General features: G+C 35.7%; 1 protein-coding gene across 6 annotated transcripts in view; it reads left to right on the forward strand.

Moving 5' to 3' along the window:
• LOC136845247 (uncharacterized protein C2orf42-like) overlaps positions 1 to 17,764 on the forward strand; it is a 132,558-nt gene that overhangs the window by 106,846 nt on the left and 7,948 nt on the right. For 2 of the 6 annotated variants that reach the window (XM_067115342.1, XM_067115338.1), the window contains 6 exons: positions 7,895 to 8,107; positions 8,941 to 9,141; positions 9,889 to 10,140; positions 12,152 to 12,333; positions 13,073 to 13,322; positions 17,275 to 17,472. In XM_067115342.1, coding sequence (XP_066971443.1) covers positions 7,895 to 8,107; positions 8,941 to 9,141; positions 9,889 to 10,140; positions 12,152 to 12,333; positions 13,073 to 13,322; positions 17,275 to 17,472 — 1,296 coding nt within the window. Of the gene's footprint in view, positions 1 to 5,203; positions 5,588 to 7,894; positions 8,108 to 8,940; positions 9,142 to 9,888; positions 10,141 to 12,151; positions 12,334 to 13,072; positions 13,323 to 17,274; positions 17,473 to 17,764 lie in introns of those variants that run through there. The other 4 variants (XM_067115340.1, XM_067115344.1, XM_067115343.1 and 1 more) reach the window with 3 other exon arrangements.

The raw sequence follows: 17,764 nt of genomic DNA on the forward strand, positions 1-17,764 counted from the left end.
GAGATAACACTGAAAAGAACTTAGGAAGTCATGATATGTCTTTTTTTTGTGTTCCTATTGCTATATGAAGACGTGTTCTAGAAGTTGGGGAAAAACAAATTCAGTAAAGAACGAATATGGTTGCGTTCTTAACGACCGGTTTCGGGTTTCGTTTAAGGAAAAAAGGACAACGGGCAGATAAAGCCCCTATGTAAAACTACACCTTTAACTCCGGCCTCTTGATCACGTTTCTCTTTTATTTTCGTCCGCGAACAACAGGCAAGCGAAGGTGAAGTTCGAACGCAACTCGTGAAAACTCCTTTAGACTTTCGTTCAGTGCTTAGATTGGGTTCAATTAATTCCAGTACTGAGATTCCTATTCTGATTGCTTTGTATGGTCAGTTAAGGTGGGTTTCTTTTTAGCCCCCATCCCCTACCCCCCCCTCTAACCAACCAAACCCCCAACAAAAAAGTGTTTGGTCTTCACTGCGAAGAGAATGAGATATTTAGTTTTTCTTCTTTCTTTTATTTTAAGTTAAAGAAGACGGGAGTGAGTTGAGACAGTACTAATCTCTAATCCTGAAATTAGAAAGGTGATAGTTTCGAATTAAATTATTGGGAGAGAGAGAGAGTCTTTTAATTTCTAATTGTGAATTAGGGAGAAAGAGGCTGAAATTTTCTTGAAATATAAGACAGATACAGAGAGATTACCTGTATGTTACCCTAAAATCAGTTCCAGTCTATCAGAGGTAGTTTATTATTTTGTCGAGGCGCTTTCCTGAGAGAGAGAGAGAGAAAGGGGTGGGGGGGAGAGAGAGAGAGAGAGCAATAGGTAGTAGATGAATCCTGTTGTATATTTCAGGCAAAGAAAGTGATGAACAAAAGATAAGAGCAAATAACGAATAGGTAACTTGAGTGTGACGTGGCTTACTGCGGTAAGCTGTATGACTGTTTCGGTGTCAGGCTTGTTTGTTTGTGTCTGAACACTCGGACTGAATACCAGGAAATTTCTTCATACACACACACATTTTATATATATATATATATATATATATATATATATATATATATATATATATATATATATATATATATATATATATATATATATATATATATATATTATATAATTTTATATGTTCTTTATTTATATATATATATATATATATATATATATATATATATATATATATATATATATATATATATATATATATATATATATATATATACTCAACACCAGAGCTGCAGCTCTCGAAATCATACTCGTGGGCGTCCAGGGAAAGGCACTTATCGTTACCTAGTTTTTTCTTTTTTATCTATTTTTGTTTTATTTTGTATTTTTCTCTCCTTGTTTCAATAGTTTCATTTTAGCTCCCGTCTGGGTAGGTCCTTCTTTTAGTGTCATGGTGTCTCTGATATTTTTAAAAGAATTACATTTTAAATGAGATAATACTGTACAGTTTTTAATTAGTTGTTATAATAAATGTTTTTATGAATAATTCTTGACAGTCAACTCGGTGTATTTCAGCCTTGAAGATGCAACAATGTAGTTGGGAACGTCGGCATTAGCAATAAACTCAATTTTATCGAGTGCCTTTCCTGGACGCCTACGAGTATATATATATATATATATATATATATATATATATATATATATATATATATATATATATATATATATATATATACATACATAATATATATATATATATATATATATATATATATATATATATATATATATATATATAATCATCCTTATGTCATCAGTAGTCACTTCTAGAAGCATTCTCAAATTTACACTAACCCTGTCTGTTCTTGCTCCATTCATCTTGGGTTCTCTTCCCCCCCCCCAACCCATTCTTCATATATTCAAAAACTCATTCCATCGACCTAAGACGCATTCTCTTCAGACAACATGTCTCCAACTGCATCTTTTATTTTGGGTTTCATTTGTACATTAACCTTTCTCCCTGAATTTACTTGCCTCCAGAACAAGTTCTTATCACCTCTAAAGCTCTTACTGATCTCCTCCCCTCCTCTTCTTTTTATTATTTGCCATTTTCTCTCATTTTTTCTCGTCTGTCTTATCTATCCTACCGAATGTCTTTACATGATCACCTCTTTTGAAGTTGCTTGTCAAATAATCTTCCTTTTTCCTTCACTATATCTTTCATTTCATCACCCCACTACAATTCCTCTTCCTATCTGCAAGCACTCCTTTCTGTCGTTATTGCTCGATCGTGGAATATTACAAACTCCTCATCTACTCCTTCCCCCGAAAGGTCTTTCACCTTAGACGATATTTCATCCAATTTCTCTTTATTTCCTCTTTTCCCTTCAGTCTCAATTGTATCTGCAGTAACATTATTACCGCTTCCTCTCTAACATCAATTTATATACAAGTTAACTTTTACTATAACCAAGTAATGACCATATTTACTTCCAGCTTTTCCTTATCTCATAATTACTTATGTTAACTTGCTGTTTCCTCTGCTCCGTACTAATACATAATACATAAAAAAATTTCTCTTTCCCAGACTTACTTATACATTCCTTCCTAAAAAGGTTTGTTTGCTCCTTTGAAAAAGAAAGCTATCGCAGAATGTAATTGTATTTCTTAAAGTAAACATTTCCGGTTTTTAGCAGCGGTTCCTGAAACATTGAACAAAATTAGGTCATAATCATGTAATTTAATCGTCTAATTCCTTTGAGCCTGAGGTTTGGTTTACCTACAAGAAAGCATTCTTCAGACCTTGTCTTCTGGTCGGGGCTGCCCTATTTTTCATGTCGAGAGAGATCTTGGTTGGCTGATGAGAATGTTTACTACAGAGTGGATTGAACTATAAACATCATTGCGGGATAGACAGAAAATGTTGCTAGACATCCACCAGTAAAAATCAAAATGAAGATACAGGTCGAAATATAATTGGAATTCATCGCTGTAGAAAATGTCCAGAAGAGTGAAATTTTGTAGTTGTAAAGTCAAGAGTCTCTCTCTCTCTCTCTCTCTCTCTCTCTCTCTCTCTCTCTCTCTCTCTCTCTAGGATATTAACAATTTGCTGAGATCCTTCTGGAGAATGAATTCCATCAAATAGCCTGTAGCAAAGTCCACCGTGCTTTGCAGCTAAGCCCCGCCCACTGATTACGTCACGACCATTCCTTGAAGCTGACTGGTTGACAATGGTTTCGAAAAGTTGGTTAATCTGTGGTTCTTTTCATCTTCATTTATTTTGCAGTGGTTGTTTTACCGAGCTAAAAAACGTTCTGCTGATTATCAAGAGAGAAGTTATATTATCCCCTGAAATAAAAGCGTAATACACATCTTCCTAAAAATGGTAAAAAAAAAAAAAAAAAACAGGGAAATTTGAATGAAGTCAGGAGTGTCCCCGCGATGCTGCAATATTGTGCTTTCGTAAATGAGGTTCACCCTAATACGGTGACGCAGGGAATGTGTGCGTTCGAATCGATGCTCTTGAATCACTGGACAGTGATAATTGCCGTCTGATATTGTCAAGCGTGTTTACCTTTCTAAATTAAACTCAAAGACCTCAGAGATATGCAGACTGGTATTTCATATTGATTTCAGGAAATTTTACTGGATTTTATTAGTCATAAAATCGATTTCATTGCAATCGTTTACACATTCGGAGGGATGGCAAGCAGTGACTGCACTCTACAAAACCAAAATATGCCTATGTTTAACTTAAAGTTACAGTGTTTTAGGCTATACAACTCATATTGGATATAATTTGCTAAGAATTTTCTGAAGGACATTATCTCCTTTCGAAATAACAGGACCATGAAAAATGACATAGATTTACAATGTCCTATGTCTTCATGATGTTTGGATTATAGGCCTATCTTATATCCAGCCGTTTTATTGTGGTTCTTGTTGTGGTTGTTCTTGTTTTTGTTGCTGCTGTTGTGGTGCTTTCAGTGTCTTCGAAAAATTTTCATATAGTAACCTAACATTGAAGAATAAACATTGACCTATTCACAAAATGTTGGTGTGAAGAATTATTTGCCTGCTCCTGTTAATCGAAATTTAGTCATTTGTTTTAATTGAAAGTAATCGAGATCTTTATGAATATAGTCTATGCTAGAATATTCTCCTAACAACAGAGAGAGAGAGAGAGAGAGAGAGAGAGAGAGAGAGAGAGAGAGAGAGAGAGAGAGAGAGAGAGAATTACAGACTCTTATGTATCCGTTTCTCCAACAGGGTAATCTACAAGAATGCCCCCAAAGGCAAATGAATCTTGGGCTACTCGTAGACTGGTTTGGATCATCTCATACATAACTTTTTCAGCTATCATTTATTTTTTTCTTATTTCGTTAAGTATCTTATGATGCCTTCCTACCATAGCCTCCATTTTCATGAGAATGGTACAGCAGCCTTATATCTACTCTTCACAGTAATATGATTTGTTATCTCTTTTGTAAATATATATTTTCAATATAGTTCATTGAGAGCAGTTTGATAGTTGTGTGTAAGGCTGAGACAGTCCTATGATGATCTGTGAGTGCCATCGGCTACGTGCCCACAAGTTTTACTTTTATTCTCTGTGGTAAAAGTGGCGTTACAATCACTATGGCCATCCATGTATGTGTATGTGCACTTGATTATACGTGTACATCCCACTTTATGCATATACATTGTAAAAGCTACTCGATTCCAACAGATACGGGTAGAAAACTATTTGCGGTAAGAAATTGACATGTAGGCCCATGCCCTGTCATTGTCTCAAAATATAAGAATTTCATGTGTAGGCCTAAGCCCTGTCATTGCCTCAAAGTATAAGAAATCGACGTGTAGGCTTAATCTCTCAATGATATTAACATTTGACATGGCTGCATAAGTCTGTGCTTCATTTCAAATAATGTGGTTTATGTGGGAGCCTTATTTAGGCCAACACCAGTTAAAAAAAAAAAGCAAGATGCTTGTGTATAGGGCTGCTCATGAACAAAAAAAAAAAAAAGATTCAAAGACCAAATGATCCAAGATCTTCATAATGATATATAAGTAATATATCTTCTATCAGAGATATCAATTGCAGACTTCACAACTTGGGGAACTCAAATCTGTGGTGTCATGATTCATGCAGGAAACTCAACATGACCGAACGCCGAATGGAGTTAAATCCCCTACTGGTAAATGGTAATAATTTGAACTGTCAACTACTGTGACGTCATTCCCCCCCCCCGAGAGCTAGCCAATCACTGGCGTGCAGTGGGCGGGGCTTAGCTGCAAAGCTAGGTGGACTCTACTATAGTTCCTATCTTCTGCAAATCCTCTGGACTTTGCCGTATATAGGTATAATAATATTCATATTTTTACTGTAAAAAATCAGTTTCCTTATATGATATGACATTCTATAGATCTTGGTTGTAAAATCTGGCAATCAAAACCAGGAAATGCCAAACGAACACGGAGACGATCAAACAAAGCGGGTAATGACGTTTCGGTCACGTGACCGGCGTCATCCTCCAATGAGATCGAGCGACCCATCTACCTTGGGCGCCATTGTTGTGGGATGTCAACAAACGCATCGTGAGTCCCTAGCGAGATAAAAAATTATGCCGTTGAATTAGTTTTACGTGAAAGGTAAGAATGTCACTCGAACTTGGTATATTTTCAGAGGTTGATGATAAAGTCTTTTGTAAAACAACTGTGTCATTATGTTAGAAATAAGTGAGTGTGCCCATTGCCTGAGTGCTTAGAGGTCGTTGGATGCCTTAGCTGTCATTCTACGTAAACCCCACCCAGCGTGTCCTAACATGAACCTAGCCTTGTTTTAATGCAAATTAACAAAGAAACTGTGGTAGGAACGGTTATGATGAAGCTAAATTTTATAGGAAGTGAAGTTACTTTGCAGCAGACGTTCTCGTTCACAGCTTGGGGTAGGGTACGACTAGGGCAGTGCACCGTAGCTTGAGGTGTCTGGACCGGGCTGCATATTATAGCTTTATTTATCCTTTCTTTTGGTGTCCTAGACTGGTATTAGGCCACAGAATGGGGTAGTTTGAGGGTCGACGGAACTGCCTCCGAATGGAAGCTAAGTCCATTGTCTCTGATGTTTAGTTAAAAGTATATCTTAGTTTAACCAGACCTCTGAGCTGGTTAACAGCTCTCCTAGAGAGGGCTGGCCCAAAGGATTAGATTTATTTTACATGGCTAAGAACCAACTGGTTACCTAGCAACAGGACCTACAGCTTATTGTGGAATCCAAACCACAATACGACGAGAAATGAATTTCTGTTACCAGAAATAAATTCCTCTAGTTCTTCATTGGCCGCTCGGAGAGTTTAGTGTTACTTGGGGCATGAGGGCCTGTGAAGCCCAGGCCAGGTCAGGGCATGGCATCCCAGGAAAGGTTAGGTTTGTTTTCATCTGAAGAATCTGTTCCTGTCATTCTACTTGGAGGTTGGGGGGCAAGGCTTACTTGGCAGATCAAGATTATGGCATGGCTTCCAAGGTTAGGTTAGGTGGAGATAAGTCTGGTTAAGTCATATTCTCTCTGAAATAGCCTACCTATTACACAAATGCCCACTGCAGTAGCCCTGATCCCAAGGATACACAAGGTCTCAACTCTGACATAGGTTAAAGGTAACCAAGACTACAGGCTATAGGCTACATTTGGAAATGTGGTTATAACATGAATAGGCTGTTTCTGTACTGCCTTGCAAAACACATTGCAATATTGATCTGACTGGCTTTCTTGGGTTTTATGCATTTTTAACCATTATCTTTGATGCAAACCCCTTGTGTTTTTCACCCCTCCTCTTTTAGGCCTAGGCTATCCAAGCATAATGGGAGATCCTAGATGGGAAACAAGTTTTTTGGTTGGGAAAACCAAGAACAAATAAACTGCAAAGTCAGAAAATCATGTCAACAGTATATAGTATACAATGTAAAGACCACAAATTTAGTAATGGCAGCTACAGGGATACATCCTAACATAACCTAGATCACTGTTTTATTGTGAGTCTTGAGAATATTTAATTGTGATAAAATGAGTTTTTAGAATCATTTGTTCTTATGGAAATACCTAGAATCAAATGCTGAATCTTCGATTGCTTTAGAGAGAGGATGTCTTGCTGTGCTCTTGCTAACTTCCAAGTTTAAAGTTTTTTCACATCTTTATTTTATATATATATATGACATGTGTGTTCTTTCATCCACAACTCCTAGTATACATATGTACAATCCTGGATTGTGTGTGTTCCCTCCCTCTGAGAATTTGGTAGTTAGGAGCCGGATAAAATACTTTTGTTCCTAGTGTGAGCCCTGTAGCACAATCTAATGAAAATCCAGCACAAGAGGATGGTGTCCAGAACACCCTTTCTCTTTGGCTTCATGAGTGATCAAGTAAACATACAGTTTTTCTTGTGAGAAGGATATTGGGGTTGTTCCCTCTTTGGTGCAAAGGTATTGAGGACAGTATGTCTGGTAGTGCCAAACTACCTTTATCTTACTCTACCTCCAGGACATCAACAATGAGTAGGGACTGATGGTGGCTGCTCAAGAGGTTAAGTTTTTACCAAGTTTCAGTGGCATTTCAAACTCACATTTCTTGTAAAGGCTCTGGTTTGTATATACACAAGGAAAATCCCTATTACTTAAAAGTTTTTAGCAATTTTCTTTGATAATAGTGCCTTTTTTTTTTTTTTTACAGATATTCAAATGCACCTTTTGATAACTTATGTTTATTATATGAAGTACAGTAAATTCAGGAATTACAGTATACATCAATGAATTAGCAAGTGCAGAGTTGTGTTTTCCTAATTTGTTACAACTTTAGAGTGTGCTAATCCACCTATGAAAGAGTGCAGAATAAAACATATTCTATTCATTTTGTAGAACAGGGCAAACTAATCTTTCCAGATAACAAGTTTTTCCTTGCTTTTGCAGATGTCAAAGAAAGACAAAAGGGCAACATTTTTGACAGACTTAGGAAGAGCGACTAAAAGAGGAGTGCGTAAATGCCACAAGTGTGGTACACTTAATGGTACACGAGGATTTTCCTGCAAAAACAAGTCTTGTGATGTTATATTTAACGCAGCTGGAGAGAAAAAGAAATTTTCTACAGAAGCATGCCGAATAACAGCAGGCACCGATGCTCAGGTAGTGTTTTATTTTCCTTTATCTCCAAGTAAATGTAGTTGAGACCATAGCCTAAGGAAAAAAGCCAGGAGGAATGGCAATTCTTTGCAGTGACTGCATATACAGTAATAGTTAATAACTCGAGGAATTACCATTTCAGAACAGTCTGTTGTTCCTTTATAAAGTTATAGCATTGGTTCATATTTTGAATTGTTATACAGTATATATATATTTATGAGGTTTTCACCAGTAAATATTTTAATACTGTACTCTGAGAAAATTTACCAATTTAGATGCTGGAATTTCAAATTCAACATGTACAAAATACTATATTCTACTACACTTGTCTGTTTCATTCCATTCTTTTTTAGGATTTTTTTTTTTTTTTCCTGAAATTTATTACTATTTGTTCATGTCGTTCAGGAATTCTATGAAGTACTTATACATTCCTTGAATAGAAAAACTGACTATTTAATATAATGATGTTCTTGTTTTAGAGTCAAGAGAATCATCTAATGGTACAGTATTTAATTACTGTGTAGGGTTTTAAGTGCAGTGCTGTATTTTAATTTATATTTATTTCAACATTGCTGTGTGTTGATCATGTTACTGGTTATCTCTCTTGAACTCATAATAATGACTGTTAAACTGGATTTAATCACTGAAAAAGGATAGGTCCTTGAGTATTGTCCAGCCAAGGTATGCCCAGGAGCTCATATTTTCAGGCACTGCTAAGACTTATACATTATACTTCATTTATTTTTTATAATAAATGGAAGTCTTTATTATCATCTGCTGGATTTTATTTAAATTTTTCACTCAGCATTATCAGTAAAATATTTCTTTCATTCCAGATATACTCAGTTCGGGTGCGAGACAAAGGCCCTGATTATAGAGGTTTCGTCCAGCTTCCTCTCATTCAGTCAGTAGATGGCTCTGGAGATCTCTTAATTGGAACAGAGCCCTTTACCGATCCGATTCTTCTCGCACAGATGGCACAGATGGGAGCCAGATGTTATGTAGAGCCATGTCAAAGGAAAAGTGAAAAGTTACTGGTATGATTAATGCTTTATTTATTTATTTACTTGTAATATAATCACAATTTTTGAGTCAAAAGTTAGTTGCAACTACTTTAGACATATCCAGTTATACAAGAATTGTTAGTATACGAGGTAATGATATTCAAATGCTGGTTAGTCTTGAAGTATATTTTGGGAGGTGATGTGACTTTGGAATTGCATATTTATGTGAAATCATATGAAAAAATAGAAATTAAAGGAATAAGAAATCACAGCCCTCAAGAGCTAAATATAAGTCAGGGAGAGAGAGAGAGAAATATCCAGAAGATTTAGTAGTGGGTTACCTTGCCGTGCATATTGACTTTATCAATCAGTTTATTCAATTTGTTCAAGGAAGTCAAAATATTTAGTTAAAAAAATATACAACCTGTTATATTTTATTGAATTATTAGAGTATGTAGAGGTCAGAGAAGTTGTCTGAGTTTAACACTGTACTATGAAACTTATGAGTGAAGTACATGTTTAAATTGGTATGGGAAGTTATTTGATGTGTATGATGTGAATTGTTGGCAATAGTTCTGAGTAGCTTAGAAATTATTTTACTTCATGTTACCTCTAACCATGTAATTACTGTATATATTTTTTTTCCTTGAGATCCAGATCTGTTAGCTATTTGACTTTTTGCATTGGGTTGCCCATCCCATCAGCCACCATATAAAAGAATATAAACAATACAATCTGGCAACAAGGAATATCTAATACTGATATCATGGCCCTTTTCAGGTTCACCAGTCTACGCTGTGCTCTCATATTCGAGCTGCAGCACAGTGCTTCAAAGAAGCTATTTCTCTAACATTAAAAAATTCGGTGCTGAACTCTTTGTCTATCCCTCAATCCATCAAAACTGAAATATGGCAGCTTGCAACGGAAACTCCTGGACCACTTGTGCAGAGAGTGTCGAAAAACATAATGGTAGTCAAGTGCAAACCAGAAGCTCTACACCCATTAGGATTTCTGCATTTTAGTTTTCAACAGGTAAGAAATTAAGTCAGTGCACACTGGTCAACTTTTAATTTTCCCAGATCGCCATGTTAAAATTCTCAACTTTTCGGACTGTACAGCAATCTGGTTATTGTATTTCATGTGGTATCAAAGACAGTCAGTGTATATACATAAAAACCAAATCTTCTGCCTTCAAGAGCAAATTTAAATAAGGTACCTTCATCTGCCTGTGATATTTTCATTGAATTAAATAACATACAAGTGTATGAATTGGTTACAAGCCTTTATTTTATATAAAAACTGACAACATATTCAGTTAGTGGACAATGGATATTGAAGTAGCTGTCAGTTAATCCCAGTTGCTTTTTATACTACCCATTTCTGTAACTAATACACTGGATATCCAATTTGAAGAGAAAGGCCAGACTATTTTGGCATCCTTCTAGTATCATTATTGTTTTGTATTTGCTGTAACATTTCCAGATGGCAACACATGAGTCTTTTTGTCTATCAGACAAAAGAAGCACCTAGTCTCACCACACACTACCCCGCTTTCTGGTGACTCGTGTCATGCTATTGATTTCAAATTGCATTTCTATCTCGGTGCTATTTACCCACTGAAACTGTCTTCACAGAGCTCTTCTGAGAGGACTTGCAAACAGAGTCTTGCTTACAAGTGGAGCTTCTTTTTGGTCTTTTAAGGAAAAAGCCTCTTTAGACTAAGTTGGTGTTGCCAAAGGTAATGATTCAGCCTTGATATGTAAGGTATTAAATATTTCCAAGACTACAAGAGCGGATGCAGCTACAGAGCTGCCACGTAACAGTGTGTTGATAAGGCTTTCTGAACCTTTTGATAACCTGTGCGACATCTCATAAGAAGCCTCCCTCAGCCTCAACTTTAAGTGAAGATCCTTGATGGAGATGAACTGTAAGTCTTTATTGTAATCTTCAGTAAAAATGCCTGACATTATCTTTGCATCAAGGAGAGTGAGATTTGGTGAAAACTTGAGAAGATTCATATTTTATGGGATTAGGATAAGGAGTACCCCTTCATGTAACATGAAGGATCTTTTAATGATGCTTAGTTAGGGATTTGCAAAGTTTTTGACTTTTGAGAGACAACTGATGTTTTCCCAAGTTGCTTCTGTGGTTGAACCTAAATCCAAAGGGCGTCTTGAGAGCATTTCTTGGGCTTCAGGTCCCCAGTAGGCATTGCTGTTGTAATTGTTCTAGATGATTTGAAGGAATGGATAAATGCATTACCAACTTCGGCTACAAGTAAGCCAATGGTAACCCCTCAAATCTTTTTACTTGAATCAAGAAGATATTGTAAGTGGATTGGGTGCTCCTCTTCTGCCAGGCAACCTCTCCCAGATATTCAGGCTTTTGCCAAAGATCTTTCTTCTTCCTTTCCAAGGCTCTTTTTTGAAATGTATTAAAAAATATCACATGGGTAAACACTTTCAGCATCACTTTATTCTTACTGATGCATTAGATCATCAATATCATCTTCATCCAACCCCTTAACTTGGACATAGACAGACTTGCTGGAAGATGGACTGGCCTTGGGAGATCCTGGATTAGTGGGAGCACCTTCCCACAAAAAATTCTATGGACAACTGGCCTTCCTTCCTACTCATTGAGCTAAGCCATGGTAAATCTTCAATAACTTCTGTATAGTTCATAAAGCCATGTGAATGAAATTCAAATACAATGGCACAAAAGAAGTCAATGATGGATAACGGAGAGGGGTAGGGGGCACACGCATGGGGAATTATATTCTGTTTATCAGTCAAAGGACTCAAAAGACTGGTGAACTTGGCATACTCTTTTGATACAAATATGGACACATATATTATTGATGGGTTTAGATGAAAAAACATTTATATAATGAAAATGTATTTATTGCAATATTAATTTTTTTCAAAAAGACATTTGCAGATAGAAAAATATATAGAGGGAACAGTAATAGGCTAAAATTTTGGAGTTATTTAGTAATAGTATGATTTTTAGAGCTAGTAAGGTATTCCCTTCTGCTTTTCAGTTTCGAAACAAGGAGGATATAGAGTACAAGTATTTTTGTGGGTGCCGTGCTTTCAAGATTCAGCCAGCAGCTCGAGATGTTACATTTCGCAAGTGTGTTCATTTATACGCTTGTGTGGTGGCATTTGCGAGTGATCAGCACCTAGCAAATGAATTTTCATATTATGTAAATTTAATTCAAAGGTAATGTACTTATTTAGAAATATATAGTGTACAAAAATTTTATTTGAAGAATGAATATTTGTCTATATTTCATTCATAAGGTTTCAGAGATTTGCCAGATCTTATTTTCAAATGAAGGGAAAAATACTTTTAGTTGTTCATCATATGGCTTTCATAGCCTAGTGCCCTTTTCCTATAGGGATTTTGATGATGAAACCTATGAAACCTAGTAGTTTGCAGTAGACTCCCTCACATATTCTTTTCATTAAGAATCAATTACAATAGGTACCCCAAATCCTTTAGACTTGAAGAAGAAATAATAAGATTAGGGGAGACTATTGTATTCATTAGGACATTATTCAGTGCATTGCCAAGTTGTTTCATCGGAAATTTAATCCTCATTTCATAAATTGTAAAAAATTTTAGCTTATTTTCAAGTTATTATGAAGCTATTAAATTAAATAGGTACTATACAGTGCATAGACATATTTACAAATAAATGTATTAAATGGCAGTATCATGTTTATCTAGTAGTAAATCACAGTGGTCTTTTTGAAATATATTTGTACAGTTATTTAATGAAACCATCATTATTTACATAAAAGGTAAGATGAGGCATCAAGCTTTAAACTAATAGATGCTACTATTAGTAGTAATGTAATCAGTGTTTTGCTTTTATGGAAAATATTAATTTTTATATGACTCTTAAACTAAACTTTTTAGTTTTGCAAGTTTTGAAAGTTTGTTCTTTTTCATTCAGTGATTCTCCACAACCCCAAAGTCTGTCAGCGAACAGTAGCAGTGGGGATGACAATGAAGCTAATGTCAGCATCACAGAGAGCAGCACTGAATTAAGTAGTGTTGGGGAAAGGTCATTTCTCATACTCAAAGATTCTGGGGATTCTCAGTGCCAGGTAGAGGTGGAGGTTTTACAAGAAGACTCTCCAGGTCTCATTGAGGGGATTCCTTTATCCCCTACAACCAATGACTTGGTAACTCAGGTGAGACAAGTATGTTGAATTTTCTTTTTGTAGAAATGTTATGCCAGAAAAGTCAAATAATTAACAATTTATACTATCAGGTCTACAAACATGAAAATAGGATTTCAATCCTGATTTGATCATGGTTGCAGAGATTTTTTATAACTCTGGTAATTAAATAGTGTAGTGTGTTTTGTGAAGTGGAGTAAATGCCATTATCTGTGATAATTCGTCCTTAGCTCCCATGGGTAATTGACAAATATGGATAATTGTGCATACCATAAATCCATGCAGTAAAACAGTACTACAATATAGACCCTTGTTATTCTGTAAACACAGTGCAAGTATTTTTGCATTTCTGAACCATGAATGAGTATGCAAGTAAGAGAAAAGACACAAAAATATCTTTTTCAAGACAATGCAAGAGTTTTTAAGCACTTTCGATTTTTGTACTTTCTTTAAATTTCACCAAACACCATGAAATACAATCGGTCCCAAATAATACACCGTGTTATATTACCACAGTTCCCGTAGGGTGGTACTACTATTAAAGCCTCTTTGCAGTATACCTTTAGCCCCATCTACATAGTTTTATTTCCTTTTTCGTTTCTATTCGATCTCTTACTTAGCTGTCCCACTTATATATTTTTATTTTGCTAAAATTTTGGCCTCTTATGTATGAGAATGAAGTCCATTAGGCAAGCCTTATTAGTATAGAAATATGATTCCTATAACTCAGTAAAAAACTAAAAAAACTAAAGTTTACAGATCATCCTGTTGAATCCATACCAGATTTTCTGACCAGATATTCCTCATCCTCTCTCTTCACATATCCAAATCACCTCAATCTTTGAGAATAAAGTCATTGTTTGAGATTATTTTTTGGTCACATCATTTAAAAATCTCATTTTCCTTGTTAGTGCCCATGTTTCTGCTGTTTAGAATAGTATAGGTCTTGTGTACCCATCAAAAGTCCTTGTTTTCTCTACCAGTGGGCTATTTTTATTTATGAGTAGTCTATCTATCTCCACTTCATCCATCCTGCATTTTTGCTCTTATTGCTGTTTCAGCTCATGCTTCATAGTAGAGTGTCTCCAAGGTAAAAGAAATTATCTGCCTTATTGAATTCTCAATAGGCATGTCGACTCCCTGTCCTTCCTAGTGTGCTCTTATACATTTCATGCATTGAAAATCTTACTCCATCTATATTTTTAATCCTTGTCATCTCTTGTGACACCATTTGTTATATTCTGCTCACAGTAGAGTTCACTCCCACACCTTCCCCCCAGCAATCATGTGGCCACTTTCCTGATTAGTTTTTCTTGTGCCTCCTTTCCATTGATCATTAGCTCTTCTACCTTTAAATATTTCCCTCCCAACTTCTTTCTTAGTTTCTATTGTTGATACTAGGTAATCTTCTTAGTTTATAGTGTTGATACTAGGTAATTTTCTTAGTTTCTATTGTTGATACTAGGTAATCTGAATAAAGGAGCTCCCAGGGGATCACTTTTCTGCAGTGGTTTGTAGCATCTTCTGTTTATTTCAAATCCTCTGATACACTTACCATTGTCTTCAGTCTAGTCTAGTTACTGTTACCCTCTACCTTTATAATGTCAATTTAATCATATGTCTTGGTACTCATGTCAAATGCCCTGTGAAGATTCACAAATAAGTGATTCATTCTTTTTGTGTGAGTGTGTGCGTGTGTGTGTGGTACTTTTCTTGTGGTAGCCGCATTGTAAGACTGTTTCTTTTGTTGATCTTTTTGGTATGAATCCAAACTGACGGTTAGTGATTTTACCATTGCTCCTCAAGCCTTTCCTCCAGCACTTTTTTTCCAATATTTTCATAGCATACTTAAGGAGTCCTATTCCTTTGTAATTTTTACATTGCAACACACCCCTTTTCCATTGTATACCATTACTGTAAATATCTTTTTCTACTCTTCTAGTCCGGTATACTCTTTTGTCAAGTTTTATACAGTCAATCTCTTCATTTCCTCATTTCCTCCTCATTTCCATTCTTATTCTTCCTTTCACTCATTACCAATCTTTCTCACCCATTCTGTTGACAGTATTGTCATGAGATGCTCTCACTTGAATGTTATAGGTGTGCTTCACGTAATGGTTATAGAAGCGTAGAGCTTTGTTTTAATCATTTCTAATTTTTTGTGCATTATCATCATTATTTTTCCTTTAATTGATATCTGCTGTGTATACCTGACATGTTCTGGTCAGTGCAAAGTGTAAGCTGTGTATATGTATCCCTTTGGCCCATATTCTCTCTTTCTACCTGTTTTTCTTATCAGTGTTTGATCACTGAAACAACACATACCTACCAATAGTTATTACTATAGGTGGTGTTCATAGTTTCCTAAGGTTCTACAGTATCATTCGGTTCTTCTGATTTTAAAATCATTTATCATGCAAAAAAATTTTTCTCTCCTTTTCTGTATTAGCTTTCATGCTGTTCAGTTCCTCTCTGGATAATATAGTGCTACAGATGATTTGATAACAGATAATTGAACATTTATTGCATAAAAAATATGCTGGTTTAGAGTCAACCCCAAAAATTCTGGGATGTATTTCAGGTTTAGGCCTATATTTGCTGGAGAAGGCAACCCCCAAAAATAAGGGGGGGGGGGCACCACTTCCCTTACAAATGCATATCAAATGCAATATTTACAATTAAACTTTTCAGTAATCAAGATTTAGCCAACATAGTCCAAATAAACTGATGTACCTACCAGTTGACATCACTTGTAGCCTACAAAAATAAACATGCATTATGTAGCAGAACCATAAGACCAAACCACTTCCATCATTACCCTGCCATCAGTACCCTACCATATTCTTACAGGCTTTGTAATTTTTGCCGAAACATCACAAATTTTATTTGTTATTAGGTCAACAGCTGGCTGCTTGGTGTTGGTGGTACCACTGTCATGCCAATCAACTGTTGCAAATGGTTGGTGTGCAGGACTGAAGTTTTCTACTACTGTAAAGTTGCAGTGTGTAAACCATTGTGATTTTACTATTCAGTAATCCCTATGGTAGTTAGATACCAAACATGAGTTCCAGTAGGAGGTAAATATGGTGGCTGCGAGAATTACAGAAAGTAGTGTACAAGTATTAGTCACATCAGTTGATAAGAATGAACTTCAGTAGGAAATAATTTTGGTGGGCTGCAAGAGTTATGGCAAGTGGTGTACGGTGACTGTTAGGCAGGCAGTTTCTTGTTCACCCCTTAGTGGTAAAGATTCACTTTTTACATTCGATGTACAATTCAACACATGGTCTTAGAGAGATATGTTTGAGCTTTAAATGTCAACTTTTATGCTGGCATATACTGTGTTAACATCCTTTTACCAGTACTCATTGTCCATACTTATCCTCTTTGTAGGCAGAATAAGCTATTGGAATTTTTGTTGAAATTCAAAATAACCTTTACTGTATTATGTTACTTGAACAGGCTATCACATCATTTAACCTTCACCTCTTGGAAGTTTCATTATCATTGCTTAATGCTCATGTGTAAGACAAAAACAGGTTCTGGTTCCCACACCCTCAAGATCAGTCATAATTGGAATATACCTTATGTTTGAACTTACTTTTTTATTTACAAGGTTACTTTTTTTTCATTAACACTTCCTAAAATTGACATACTTGCCTATTTTGTACAGAGTTGGCAAGCCAAATTAATTGCATTGCACTTTTGGGGATGATGCCACCAGTAGTAAAGGGGTTGATGTCATCAGTAGATAGAAGTCCCTTTTTACGGTAAAATTTAACAAATTTTGCAACTTTTCTGGCATTTGTATTTCTATTTTTATCTTCTTAAGGAAGGACCCATCAGTGATGAATAAAACCAAAGAGATGAAATATACTTTTTAATAAATGGAATGTAATTTTGGTGGTATGTTTGATCAAATTTGCTCAAGTAGGGTTTATGGGCATAATAGTTAGGTTGGACATTTTTACAGGAGGACATAGAAGGGAAACTTGAAATACAGCTTCGTACTCCTGAAGGTATTCATTTGCGCACTTCAGATGGAGGTACAATATCTGTTCATCAGATACCAGACAATATACCTGTAGCAGGAATAAAACGGCGGCAAGATGATTCTGTTGTGCAAGCAAGTTCTGCTCTCCTCACTTTACAGAAAGGGGGTTCTAAGAAGGTAAGTGCTCCAAGGTTATACATTAAAAGTGGTGTATGTTTTACATTCTTTATTCATTCTTTTACTTTCTATTGTAACCATTTCTGCTGTGAGAAGGTTAATAGAAACCCAATAACAGTTAGCTTGACATGAAATGAAATGTCGTAATGAACTTGACATCCTACACGACATTCCCCCGTGCTCTCTCAGTAACTCATAAATTGCCTTTTGAACAAATGTTTATAGTACAATTGGCTATCATTTTTTTAATGAATGTATGTGTTCATAGAATATTAGTAGGAAAAATAAAAAT

This window comes from Macrobrachium rosenbergii, chromosome 13 (assembly GCF_040412425.1).
Source record: "Macrobrachium rosenbergii isolate ZJJX-2024 chromosome 13, ASM4041242v1, whole genome shotgun sequence".
NCBI classification, from domain to species: domain Eukaryota; kingdom Metazoa; phylum Arthropoda; class Malacostraca; order Decapoda; family Palaemonidae; genus Macrobrachium; species Macrobrachium rosenbergii.